This window comes from Sphaeramia orbicularis, chromosome 1 (genome assembly GCF_902148855.1).
Source record: "Sphaeramia orbicularis chromosome 1, fSphaOr1.1, whole genome shotgun sequence".
In the NCBI taxonomy this organism is placed as follows: Eukaryota; Metazoa; Chordata; class Actinopteri; order Kurtiformes; family Apogonidae; genus Sphaeramia; species Sphaeramia orbicularis.
This window is the reverse complement of record NC_043957.1, coordinates 59248288-59262913: the sequence shown is the minus strand read 5'-3', so window position 1 is coordinate 59262913 and position 14626 is coordinate 59248288. Positions and strand designations below refer to the sequence as shown.

Here is a 14626-nt window from a genome sequence, read left to right as displayed (position 1 = left end):
CTCCTGCTTCGGTCATATAAGGACCGGACTGCCCTTAGCAGAGGGCCCTGGACCCCATACTCCTGAAGCACCCCCCACAGGATACTACGAGGGACATGGTCGAATGCCTTCTCCAGATCCACAAAACACTTGTGGAACAGTTGGGCGAACTCCCATGAACCCTCAAGCACCCGATGGAGGGTATAGAGCTGGTCCAGTGTTTCGACTGGGACGAAAACCGCATTGTTCCTCCTGGATCCGAGGTTCGACTATCAGTTGGATCCTCCTCTCCAGTACCTGGAATAGACTTTCCCTGGGAGGCTGAGAAGTGTGATCCCCCTGTGGTTGGGGCACATCCTCCAATCCCCTTTCTTAAAAAGGGGGACCACCACCCCGGTCTGCCAATCCAGAGGTACTGTCCCTGACTGCTCCGCGATGTTACAGAGATGTGTCAGCCAAGACAGTCCCTGCACATCCAGAGACTTAAGGTACTCAGGGTGAATCTCATCCACCCCCTGTGCCCTGCCACCGAGGAGCTGTCCAACCACCTGGGTGACTTCAGTTTGGGCGATGGACGAGTCCACCTCTGAGACCTCAACCTCTGCTTCCTCCATGGAAGACGTGACAGTGGGATTGAGGAGATCCTCGAAGTATTCCTTCCACCGTCCGACAAAATCCTCAGTCGAGGTCAGCAGCTCCCCACTTCCACTGTAAACAGTGTTGGTGGGGAACTGCTTTCCCCTCCTGAGGCGCCGGATGGTTTGCCAGAATTTCCTCGAGGCCGACCAATAGTCCTCCTCCATGGCCTCCCCAAACTCTACCCAGACCCGAGTTTTTGCCTCCACAACAGCTCAGGCTGCAGCATGCCTGGCCTTCCGGTACCCATCAGCTGCCTTGGGAGTCCCACGGGCCAACAAGGCTCGATAAGCCTCCTTCTTCAGCTTGACGGCATCCCTTACTTCTGGGGTCCACCCCTGGGTTCGAGGATTGCCGCCACGACAGGTACCGGAGACCTTGCGACCACAGCTCCGAGCAGCCGCTTCAACAATGGAGGTGGAGAACATGGTCCACTCGGACTCAATGTCCCCAGCCTCCCCCGGGATCTGGGAGAAGCTCTCCCGGAGGTGGGAGTTGAAGACTGTGCTGACATCGGGCTCTGCCAGACGTTCCTGGCAGACCCTCACAACACGTTTGGGCCTGCCAGGTCTGTCCGGCTTTCTCCTCCGCCAGCGAATCCAACTCACCACCAGGTGGTGATCGGTTGACAGCTCCGCCCCTCTCTTCACCCAAGTGCCCAAAACATGCGGCCAGAGGTCTGATGACACGACAACAAAGTCAATTATCGACCTCCGGCCTAGGGTGTCCTGGTGCCACGTGCACTTATGGACATCCCTGTGTTCGAACATGGTGTTTGTTATGGACAAACTGTGACTAGCACAGAAGTCCAATAACAGAACACCACTTGGGTTTAGATCAGCTTATTAACCTATTAACTTATTAAACTATTAAAATATTAATAAGTCCTTTTCTTTGTTCCTTTCATAAATAATGCATCAGTGTAATTCTGGAAAAATAAACACAAAGAACAAAACAGTAGAAAACCTCTTTCCTTTATTCTCTCTGTTCTTGAACAAACTAACTCAAACAGGTTTGATCCTACATGAACCTGGTCCTCAGAACCCCTAAACCTTCAAACAGGTCCGATCCTTCATGAACCTGGTCCTCAGAACCTCTAAACCTTTGCTTCTGTGAGTCCACAGCCGTTGGCAGCTTCAGTCTGGACCTCGTCTTCTCTGGTTCCTCTCAATTTTCTGCAGTGGATGAAAACGTAGACGGGATGGATGAACGCCAGCAGAGTGAGGAGAGTCAGAGCCACGTCCACCTGGAACAGACGCAGAAACCCGGGTTCAGTGAGCCTCCTGGTACTAGACCCACCCTACTGGTACTGTCTCCATAAACTGGAACAGTGTGTCTTCAGACAGAGGAGGATTAGGCCACAGGAAACTGATTTTTTTCTCAGAATAATAATAAAAATATATATGTTGGACCTGAATATTTTATTTATTTATTGTTGTTCTCGTGGCCCTAATCGTCTTCGCTAGTCTTGGTGCTTGTTGTCAGTGTGACAGTCTTACTATGAAGGGGTCTCCGTCCAGCAGCCCCTCCACCAGGGCGCAGCAGGGGAACTGCAGCAGAGACACCACAGCCGACACACACATGACCAGACCGTACAACTTCCCAAAGTGACACGACGGAAACCTGAGGAAAAAAACACCCACGAGTTATCAGGGACGGAGGTGCACGTCTGATCTACAAATACAAGAACCCACAACACTAGTACTGTATACACACTAGTACTGTATACACACTAGTACTATATACACACTAGTACTGTATACACACTAGTACTATATATACACACTAGTACTATATACACACTAGGACTATATATACACTAGTACTGTATACACACTAGTACTATATACACACTAGTACTGTATACACACTAGTACTGTATACACACTAGTACTATATACGCACTACTACTAGTACTGTATACACACTAGTACTATATACACACTAGTACTGTATGCACACTCGTACTATATACACTAGTACTATATATACACTAGTACTACATACACACTAGTACTGTATACACTAGTACTGTATATACACTAGTACTACATACACACTAGTACTGTATATACACTAGTACTATATACACACTAGTACTATATACACTAGTACTATATACACACTAGTACTGTATACACAGTAGTATGTGTAGTTGTTTTTGTGGTCGTTTTAATGCTGGGGAGATAGTTGTGACATTAAATTGTTTGGTAAGTCCTGGTTAGGGTTATGGTTCCTGGTTCCTGGTTCTGAATGGGACCGGTTTGGACTCCAGGTCCGACAGACGCTCATCCATCGTGGATCAGGTGTCTGTTCTTGGACTCACGCGATACTGATGAAGGCGGCGTTTCCTCCGTAGAGGAAGGAGCGGTTGAGGACCTGCAGAGCGAAGGTTAGGTACTGGACCCACAGCACCGGGACTGAGGCGCTGACGGAGAAGAGCAGGCCCTGGACCACGGTGAGACACAGAGACAACCACGACGACCGAAGCTCCGCCTCCTGCTCACCTTCACCTGCAGGAAAACCACACAGAACTGTGACATCACTGGTGTGTTTTCCATTGAAACTCAAACTGCCTGAACAGAACTTATGCATTAAAATGTGTCTGTTGGAGAAACGACAAAACGCCAAACTCTCATTTTTCTCTGAATAGTTGTTGTTGTTGTTCCAGGTGTTTGTTCGTAGTTAAATTGGTCTATGACCCTAAACTGTACTGGAAAGACCTGTGAGTCCAACTAGAGCCACATGACCAAAACAAACAGCTGTGGATGGATGTTAACCCTACTGTCCAGGTCAATTGGGGGGGGGGCTCTAACCCTACTGTCCAGGTCAGTTGGGGGGGGGGGGGGGGCTCTAACCCTAATGTCCAGGTCAGTTGGGGGGGGGGGGGGGGGGGGCTCTAACCCTACTGTCCAGGTCAGCTGGGGGGGGGGGCTCTAACCCTAATATCCAGGTCAGCTGGGGGGGGGGCTCTAACCCTACTGTCCAGGTCAGCTGGGGGGGGGGGGCTCTAACCCTAATATCCAGGTCAACTGGGGGGGGGGGGGGCTCTAACCCTAATATCCAGGTCAAATGGGGGGGGGGGGGGTTCTAACCTAACAAACTAACATGTCTTTGACATGTAGTTTTACAAATACTGTGATGATACAAACGCTGGCCTGAGTATTTATAAAACTATTAAAAAGAAGAATATTGTGATGTTGGGATGGTTTGAGGACAAACGGCACAAACAGCTGATGACTGATGAGCAAAACCGATCTATGTTCAGGAGGAGGACCAATGGGATTCAACAGCTCTGATGAAGAAACTACTCTAACCTCAGAAGGTTAGGGTCAGGGCTTTAGGGTAGGGCTTTAGGGTAGGGCTTTAGAGTTAGGGTTAGGGGTCTGTCTTACCCGGGTCCAGGGGCTTCCCCTTGTTGCGGTCCATGATGAGTCCGTTCCAGGGGGCACACAGGACCCCACACAGCTGGGTCACAGCAAAGGCGTTGGTGAACTGACTGACTGAGGACACAGGGGTCATGGAGAGGTCAGCAGCGCATCACAGTACCATTATTATCCTTATGTTTCATTTATTTTCCAACATTTCCATTCTGACAGATGAGATCTTATTCAAGCCCTGAATGCGTTTCATATTTTATACATACAATAGTAAAAAAAACAACAACATATGAACTGGGTTAGGGTTAGGGAAACAGTTACCTCTGGGTTCTTCAAACATTATAGAACTAAATATATATAAATATATTTACAAAAACACAATGAGTAAATACAAGGAAACTGTAAATATGAGGAGTGATACGTATTCTGGGCAGCTAGTGGATGCAAACTTGATCCATTTGTCCCAAATAGGATCAAATGTATCCCTCTGGATTCTGATAGATGAATGCCACGTTTCCACTACATGGAACCGGCTTGACTTGACTCGACTCTAGTACCAGGTCCTATTCCAGACCGTTTCCATTACAGGATACCACAGACTTTACAGTACCTGGTTGTCATAGCGATGCGGTGCATTACTTCCGTGTCGTCTGCTCAGAGTCGCTGATAAACTCGCTCGTTGCTTGTTGTCTCATCAAACTCATGCAGAATTTTTACGTTGGCCACCAAAGACTGAACCTCCTGACTGAATGGTGTAGTTTTACAGACTGTCACCATGTGGATTCACCTTCTGCTACATTTACTGTCAACTTCTGCATCTGTTTTTTGTAAAAGGGCGGGTCACAGAGACGACTCTGACCAATCAGTGGTCTGCAGTGTTTACACAGTTCCTGGAACCTCAGCGGAGGTGAGACCAAAAAACTAGTACCGGGTACCAGATTCCAGGTCCTTTTTCATAATGGAAACGCAAAAAGGCCAAGTCGAGCCGGTACCACGTAGTGGAAACGCAGCATTAGTCCATTTTGTGGTTTTGAACATCTGCCAGATGATCCTGTCCTGATCTTCTGTTGGTGGTGGAGCTGGGTGGAACCACCTTCTTGTAATAGATTTCTTGCCTGTTGCTAAAAGCACCTGTGGTCATTTTGGATCCTCCCTCCGTTCCAGTACAGCGACATCACCAACATATAAATGCACAGTCGTAGGTAATATGAACCTTAAAGGTGCGGGAGACTTTTGTGACCAGTTTTTCCTCAGATCTGTCCGTCCTCAGTCATATCCTCAGTTTCATGAATCTGTTCGTCTGTCTGTCATTCCTCAGCTGAATCTCTTGCATTGTGGTGAACAGTTTCTTAGTTCCATCCACCACAAACAAACCATGTGTTTACAAACAGAGCCGAGAAGTAACTCAGGCATCTTCAGAATTTTGTCATGACGTGCATTGCGTGAAACACCGGTTTGCGCAGCCGCCTGCAGCGGCACCTGGAACAGACAAGATGTGGAAACGGCAGCAGCTCCTTTCCCTCTTTGCATGTTCCTCCAGCTGTTTCCGCATCGTGTTTGTTTCATCCATATAATATCATATGGTCGTGCTGCCACTGTCAGGCAGTGGTGCCAGCCTTTGCTTCCCACAATGCATGTCATGACAAAATTCCAACGATGCCCAAGTTACTTCTCGGCTCTGTTTGTAAACACATGTTTTGTTTGTGATGGATGGAACTAAGAAACTGTTCACCATGAGGAAGAGATTCAGCTGAGGAATGACAGACGAACAGATTCATGAAACTGAGGATATGACTGACGATGGACAGATCTGAGGAAAAACTGGTCACGAAAGTCTGTTGCAGCTTTAAAGACAGACACCAAAGTCCTGTGGATACCAGCCCAGTCCCAGAACACATGCTAATGGTTAGCCTCCTTCCATCCACACTGTCTCCAACACTCAGGAGGCTCATTTCTGTATTTACCCTGATGGAGCGTCTTCAAATATCTAACAACATTTTTTCAACAATGCTCTCTCCATTCTAACGACCAATATTATTATTATTATTATTATAATTAGTATTATTCAGATGTAGACTTACCCCGGTGGGCGTCGTCACCAGCCAATCGGACAAGCCTTGGGTTGAGCGTACCAATGAACAGGTAGTGTCTGAGCTGCATGATGGACAGCCACAGCAGGTGAAACAGGAAGAACCAGGACAGCACACAGCTCCGGAAGCTCCGCCCTGATGGACACACGACCCAAATATGAGCACTTATGTTTTATACACAAAGACCATGACGGTGGATACTGGTCACATGTCACATCCTACGTATTATACACTGAACGACTGCAGCTTCTGCACTTAGAATGTGTGAGAGTTTACAGAAACCCTGCGTAAGACGGTTTCAGCAAATTATGACAAGAAATCCTGAGGTCAGTGGTGGTTCCCATGTTCATCAACTGATTAAAAAAAACCAAACCAAACAGAGACATTGAAGTCAGCGTTGTGTAGCTGTTCAAACCTCTGGACAGTGATGGAAGGCATCTGTTTGAGTCCGATGGAATAGAGATTTTTAGTGTTTTTGACCAGAAATACGCAATCATCGCTGAATTCTACGTCCTGGCTGATCAGGGCAACGATGGCACAAGAACAAGAGTTTTTGTAGCATTCCAGGTTCTGCCCAAAAGCAGCTGTAACTGTCTTTTCATTCTTTTCCTGTGCTAAGATGACGGACACATGTACATAAACACAAACGTTACCTGAAAAAAGGTGAACTGACACTAGCATTGGGCTAACATTACAGTGGCTACATAGAGGACGTCCACTTGGACAACCCTAAACAGACTGTGTTTTAGTTTGGGCTGGATGTTCTCTGTTAGGCCTGTAACGGTACATGTACCGAACCAAACCATTCGGGTACACACCTGTTCAGTTCAGTACACAGCTGAACCCAAACGGCACAGTATGATGAGAAAAAGAAAAAGGAACGACAGACGTTGTTCGATGCAGAACTTTAAATGCATGCAAGTTTCACACAGACGTATGGAAGGACGCACACATTGACCCGAAATATGAAACAGCAGCTGATATAAGGATAAAAAAAAACAACAAATATGATGTGAACCTGGAAGGAAGAGACTGCAGACCCTCCACCATCAGTCCAGTCCAGTTTGGATCAGTTCAGGTTCAAAAGACAACAATGAGGAAAGAGACGGAGATAAGACGGGCGTTGTTTGGCCCCGAGGAACTACGGTAGTTCTAAAACACTGACACTAGCTCTGTCTGTCTGTCTGTCTGTCTGTCACACACGCTGTATAATAGAGGAATAAATAGAACGTTGAAAGTAATAATAATAGCTTTAATAATAGCTTTATTTATATAGCACCTTTTAAAACAAAGTTTACAAAGTGCTTTGACAAACAAGTAAAGGACACAACAGCAGGATACAAGATGTAAATAAAAACACTAAAATAGAAGCAACATAATAGGAGAGATGTGTACAACAATGCAGAAACAAGACACTTCAAATAGATTAAATGAATCAGAATAAGGAGGGCAGGGGTAATGTAACATGATGCTGTTAAATCAATGTAGAAGTAGAGGCGTGAGATAAAACAACATCATGTATGAGAATATAAACCAACAATCAAACAGGATAAGATTCAAATTTAAAAAAAAAAAAAAAAAAATTAAAATTTAAAATTAAAAGGGACAAACATCACATAAAAGCAAGTCTATAAAAGTGTGTTTTAAGAAGTGACTTCAAAGATGCCACTGATTCCTCAGCCTTATTTCCTGGGGCAGGCCGTTCCAAAGTCGAGGGGCCCTGATGGAAAAGGCCCGCTCACCCTTAGATTTAAGCCTGGACTTTGGAACAGCCAGGAGCCCTCTGCCCCCCCGAGGATCTAAGGCTACGTGCTGGCTCGTAGGTAGCTAACATGTCATCTATATAGCTTGGGGCCAGACCCATTCGGGCTTTAAAAGTAATCAGTAAAATCTTAAAATCAATTCTAAAACACACAGGGAGCCAGTGGAGGGATGCCAGGACAGGGGTTATGTGATGTCGCCTGTTAAAACCAGTGAGAAGCCCAGCTGCTGTGTTCTGGACCAATTAGAGGCGGGACAGTAATTTTTGATTGATGCCGGACAGAAATGAGTTACAGTAATCGAGTCTTATGAATATGAATGAATGCATAACTGTTTCCAGATCTGAGTGAGGGACTATTGGTTTGATTTTTGAAATGGTTCGCAGATGTAAGAAACATGATTGGATAACTTTATTGATGTGGGGTTGGAATGTGAGGTCTGAGTCAAATATTACACCAAGATTTCTGGCAGTTGGTGTAATATTTGAGGAGAGGGGACCGAGGCAGTTTTTTACGGCAGTGGTGGAGTTTGGTGAACCGAACAATATGACTTCTGATTTAGAGTTGTTTAATTGCAGGAAATTCTGGGCCATCCAACGGTTTACATCATTAAGGCAGTCTGACACAGCAGCTAGGCTTCTGGGGTCATCCGGTCTCAGGGGCAGGTATACCTGTGTGTCGTCCACGTAACAATGAAAGGAAAAGTTATGATGCTTAAAAATCTCACCAAGTGGGAGCATATAAATAGAAAATAAAATCGGACCCAAAACTGAACCCTGCGGTACACCACAGGCAATCTGGGTTTTGGAAGATGTGTGGTTGCATATGGTGACTGCAAAGGTTCTATCTAAAAGATAAGAATAAAACCAGCTAAGAGCAGTGTCCCTGATGCCGACCCAGGTTCTAAGACGTTCAATTAAAATATCATGATCTACAGTGTCAAAGGCGGCACTGAGATCTAAAAGAATTAAAATAGCGCTCTCTCCTCTGTCAGCTGCTAAAAGAAGATCATTGGTGACCTTGAGGAGGGCAGTTTCTGTGCTATGTAAAGGTCTAAAACTGGACTGAAATTTCTCAAAGAGGTTGTTATGGGACATAAAAGATAAAAGCTGGATTGAAACCACTTTCTCTAAAACTTTGGATAAAAACGGAAGTTTAGAAATAGGTCTAAAATTATTGAGAACAGAAGGATCCAGGTTCGGTTTCTTTAAAAGGGGTTGGACCACAGCATGTTTAAAAGAAGAGGGGATGCTGCCTTGAATTAAGGAGTTGTTAATAATACTGGGTCCAACCGTGCCTAAAACCTCTTTAAGAAATTTAGTGGGAATGGGATCAAGGCTGCATGTAGCTGACTTCATGTGTAAAATTATTTCAGTTAAAAACGTCAGTGAGATCGGTTCAAAATTTTTAAAATGGCTAAAAATTTCCCTACCTTTATCTAAAACGCGCTCTGGGGGTGTGATCTGTTGCCTTGTGTCCTTAATTTTATTAAAAAAGAATTTTAAAAACTCCTCACACATGCTTTGTGAGGCATCCATAAAATGATAGGGGGAGGGGGTGGTGATAGAATCTATGACCTTAAATAAAATTCTGGGGTTAGAACGATTTGCTAAAATTAAGTTTGAGTAAAAATGCGCTCTAGCTTCCTTAACTGCTTTTTGATAGTTTTTTGTGGCAATTTTCCAGATTTCTAAAAAGACATGTAGGCCTGTTTTCTTCCATTTTCTTTCTTTCCTCCTACAGTCTCTTTTCAGTTTAGCAGTCGACCCATTTAGCCAGGGCTGTGGTGAACTCTGGGATTTTTTAATTCTGAATGGCACAACAGAGTCCAACACAGTCAGGCAGGTTTGGTTAAAATGGGATACCAGCTCCTCTATGTTAAAATTTGGATTAAAAGCAGTTAAAAAAGTAGTATTAAAAAGTTTGGAGAACTGACTGGCGGACATAGAGTTAAAAGCACGATGACGAAGGGGTGTATTGTGGTTAAAAGGTGGTTTGGATAAGATGACATTAAATAAAACTGCTTTGTGGTCCGACACACAGATATCCTTAAGCCTGAGATTGTCAGGATTGAGACCGAGATGAATTACAAGGTCAAGTGTGTGACCTTTTAAGTGTGTGGATGCTTGTATAATCTGTGTGAGATTAAAAGATTCCAGTGTATCCATCAAATCAGAAACGAGAGGCTGAGCAGGGCAGCACACGTATGTTAAAATCACCTAAAATAAGAATCCTATCGAACCTTGAAATAAAACCTGATAGTAGCTCGGCAAACTCTTGGATAAAAACATTGTTTGGCCTGGGTGGTCTGTAGATTATTAAAATTAGGACTGGGGATTTAAAATCAATTGTAAAACCAAGATGTTCAAATGAGGTAAAATTACACTGTGAGATGGGGGAGCATTTAAAAGCCTTTCTGAAAATAACAGCAACCCCCCCTCCCCTACATGTCAGACGGGGTTGATGAAGGAAAATAAAATCGGGGGGGTTGCTTTGATGAGGGGGCTGCAGTCACCCTCAGAAAGCCAAGTCTCAGTGATAATAAAAAGGTCTAATTTATTAAAAGTAATAAAATCATGACATAAAAAGGATTTGTTGTTAAGAGATCTAATATTTAAAAGGCCAAAATGTACAGGAGTAAAAGATGGTGAGGATACTAACGTGTTGTCGAGGTACTAAAATCAGGTTCTTTGAGTTGGCAGCAGAGGGATGTGATGGTGGACGAGTGGTTTGTATTCGATCTGAGATGATGGTGGGTATAGCGGATGGAAGTGATGGAGTGTGGGTGAGTCCTAGGAGGGGTGCAGAGGTGAGGGATGGCGATGGTGTTGATTTAAGACTTTCTACTAGGAGGGAGTGTGATACTGGGAGGGGTCGGTGGGAGGAGCTGTGACAGGGGCCAGGGGGTGGAATAGATACTGGGGGAGGAAAGGAGGGTGGTGGGGTTTCCTGTGTAGATAGTCAGTCCTGGGGGTGCTGCAAAGTGTACTGCAGGTTATTTGTCAACATTTGAGTGCCTTGTCTGTTTGGATGGATACCATCTCTGCTAAAAAAATGTGGGGCGCTCCCAGAACAAGTTAAAATTGTCAATAAAACCAAAGTTGTGCTTCCTGCTGGCGGTCCGGAGCCAGGTATGAAGGCTGAGGAGTCTGCTAAAATGACCAGCTCCGCGACCGAGAGTTGGTGTTGGCCCAGAAATAAAAACAGTCTTTCCACAGTCCCTTAAAATATCAAAGAGTAGGTTAAAATTACTTTTAGTACACTCCAACTCCTGGTGGGTTGTGTCGTTTGTCCCCACATGCACCACAACTCTGTGAATGGAACTGGGCAGTGAGGGTAAAAGGGAGAGGAGTTTGTCCAGGACAAATGGGGACGGTGGCACCGGGAAGACAATGTGTGACCGCATTAAAGAAGCGGATGTTCCTGGTCATGGAGTCACCGATAATTAACGTGTTTGGGGGGAAAAGGGGTCGTGGACATGAAGATGCGGGTGGAGGCGGACTGCCCGGAGCAGACAGAAGGGGATCAATTCCCTCCGCCGTCGCTGGGTCCGGGCCGGTCTGAACAGGCAGACAGGTGTGGGCAGAGGTGGAGGCTTGGTGATGCTCCTCTGAATGCCTCAGGACAGCCTCCTTCAGCAGCCTGCGGCGGTCCCGGCCCGTGGAGGATCGGTGAACAGTCCGGTCAGCGCCAGCTGCAGGATTGACGATGGTCCCGGGTGGAGAGAGCGGGCAGGGCGCCAAGACCACGGATGGGGCCGCGGGTGGAGGAGCCACCGCTGAAGGTGGAGAAGGCTCGGCGGCGGCAGGTGGAGAAGCTCGTGATGAAGGGGGCCCGGCGGCCAAAGGCGGTGAGGTACCGACAGCGCCAGGAGGAGCCGCTGGCTTTGATGGGTCCAAGCCAGAAGGAATCAGGGATGGAGGGGCCTCGTCGGGATGGATCGGTGCAGCATCCCGCAGGATAGCATAGCGGTTGGAGAGACCAAGGGGTGGGAAAAGAGACTTCCCACCTGACTGCCTCTTTTGGCCGCGGCGCACCACCTCCGTCCAGGACGGCCGAGGCCGTGGGTCAGCCCGGTTTGGTGTGGAGCTGTGAAGCGGAGCCTTCGGCCTGGCTCCGGGCTGAGCCCACGGATCTATTGATGGCGTTGGGGTGGTCAGCGGCGGCGTTGTAGCAACCTGGTCCCGCGCAGCGGAGATGGCGCTCATTGCCCCTGTGTCTGGTTCAGGCCCGGTGGACTGATTCTCCTCCGCCGCCGGACCCTCCGGGCGTGTCGGTAAGACCGGCATTCATCGAGGACACCCAGGGGAGAGTGGTCGCAGAGTCCGACACCATCTGGGACACCAAGAAGGAGGGTAGTCGGGCTGTTGAAGCAGCCAGAGCGGATGCCTGCATACGAGGGCTGTTCAATAAGTTCATGGCCTCACCCACAAATACTGGTTGTTCTAATACAGGATGTTACATTCTTTCATGATGGAATAGTGATGCTTGAACATCGATGGACCAAGTGCATTGCTGTAAATGGAGATTATGTTGAAAAATAAAATATAAATTATCAGTCTGTGTTGTTCTGTTCTGGGTGAGGCCATGAACTTATTGAACAGCCCTCGTATGTGAGATATGTTTTGACTGAGCAGCGGCTATGGAAGCGAACTCTCCGATCATCTCATCTCTTTTCCGGAGCTCTGATTTCAGGCGAGAAATATTGTCCTTCAACTGTGAGTAGGCTAGTTTGCAGTCCATACATACAGCCATAACAGCTGATTCTTAGGTCAATAAAACAATGGACTAGTGATTTGAACCGGTTGAAGGTGAGGTTAATCCTATCTTCTCAGCTCACTGGTGGCTTGTCTGCCACGCTGTCGCTGCCACGCTGTCGCTGCCACGCTGTCGCTGCCACGCTGTCGCTGCCACGCTGTCGCTGCCACGCTGTCGCTGCCACGCCACGCTGTCGCTATGTAAAGTTTCACTTTCGTTTCACGACAGTGTTCATTGTGTTAGTTATGGACCGCACCCCCAAGTATATAACTGCGCACCCCCCCTACCCCCCTGGCTCTGACAAAAAAAAAAAAAAAAATCCCCTGTGCACACAGGCACACACAAATACACACAGTGTCCTAAACAGTTTGTTCTCTGTCCTAAAATAAATAATGTGGTTCATTGTGTTGTCAGTGTTTCTCTTCAGTTTGTTTCAACAGAATACCAGTTTACCCTCTTGTTAATGTTGTACTTCATGTGGAATTTTTGTTCTTTTTCTGCAGAATGTGAACTGACAGAACTGTGATTAGATTTTTGTTGTTTGTTCAAAACTCCCTTTCAGGGAAAAGTGCAATACTAATGTTTCAAATACATTGTGTAATATTAATAATTTATTTTATTTTCTATTTGATTTGTAGCAGCAGAATTATATTATTCCTGTTTTTCTATATTCTATTGTCTCCAAAAATTGCGGGAAAAATGTTAAAAAATTCATAAATGCATTAATAGACATTTTGAGGGGTTTTCTTTCTTCCTGTACCGAACCGAAAAAAAACTAATTGTGGCTTTGAAAACCGAAAACGTACCGAACCGAAAATTTTGTGTACCGTTACAGGCCTATTCTCTGTTAATGCCATGTGACGTCCAGTCACGGCGGTGATGGTGGTGGACCTACCCTCTGGTTCCTGGTCCACGGTGGTGTCCCCAGGTGCTGGTACTGATGGGTGGTCTCCTCTGCCCCTCCCCTGGGTCAGTGCACCGTCCCTCATCTTCTCAAACTGTTCCACGTTGTAAGAGTTGGCCTTTCCACAGCTCAGCCTGTGCACACAGAGGTTCCACATTCAGTCTGATCTGATCTGCAGTGGACCGGACCAGTAAAAGAAGAACAGAAGAACCCAGAAAGAATGACAACTGAACATGTTTGTCTGTGTTTTAGTGCAAAAAACCCATTAAATTATAAAATACTTACTTTTATAAACTATCCAAACAAAAAAAGATGTGAATAATCTGAAAAAAAAAAGAAATTTCTTAAGAAAAATAAGTGCAATTTCAACAATATTAACTTCTCATTAGTCCATGTGCATTCTGGATCAGATCTCCAAAGACACTAAACACTGAGGAACAGGAAGAAAAGAGTTCAAACTGGACTGAATTTAATACAGACATTTCAGGTTGGACACATTTGTTCAGGTTAGTCACATTTTATTGGTACAGGAGAGTTTGGAAATGGAAATATTTTCAGAATTTAATGTTATTTTTTGCACTCAAACAAAGACAAATATGTGAAGTTGTTAATTCAAGATTTTTTGCTAAATTTAAGATTTTTGAAAATTAAAGAAAATTGAAGAAATGGAAGAAAAATCAGTGTAATTGTTCAGGTTATTCACATTTTATTGGTACAGGAGAGTTTGGAAATGGAAACATTTTCAGAATTTAATGTTATTTTTTGCACTAAAACAAAGACAAAAATGTGAAGTTGTTAATTCAAGATTTTTTTGCTAAATTTAAGATTTTTTTTTTTTTTTTTGCTTAATTCAAGATTTTTTTTTCTCTTATTTTAAGATGTCTTTTTTTTTTTACTTAATTGAATATTTTTTTGCTTAATTCAAGATTTTTTGCTAAATTTAAAATATTTTTGCTTAATTCAAAATTTTTTTTTTTGCTTAATTTAAGATTTTTTGAAGATTAAAGAAAATTGAGGAAATGGAAGAAAAATCAGTGTAATTGTTCAGGTTATTCACATTTTATTATTACAGGATGGTGTGTAAATGTAAATATTTTCATAATTTAATGTTATTCTTTG

At 44.9% G+C, this 14626-nt stretch overlaps 1 protein-coding gene across 4 annotated transcripts in view; it reads right to left on the bottom strand.

The window, feature by feature from the left end:
• Positions 1-1573: 1573 nt before the first annotated feature.
• slc43a3a (solute carrier family 43 member 3a) overlaps positions 1574-14626 on the bottom strand; it is a 25795-nt gene continuing 12742 nt past the window's right edge. The window contains exons 7-13 of one of the 4 annotated variants that reach the window (XM_030143454.1): positions 13502-13641; positions 10884-10889; positions 6077-6220; positions 4011-4118; positions 2942-3128; positions 2115-2238; positions 1574-1861 (exon numbers count right to left, since the gene is read on the bottom strand). In XM_030143454.1, coding sequence (XP_029999314.1) covers positions 1712-1861; positions 2115-2238; positions 2942-3128; positions 4011-4118; positions 6077-6220; positions 10884-10889; positions 13502-13641 — 859 coding nt within the window. In that variant the 3' untranslated portion in view covers positions 1574-1711. The other 3 variants (XM_030143446.1, XM_030143463.1, XM_030143472.1) reach the window with 3 other exon arrangements.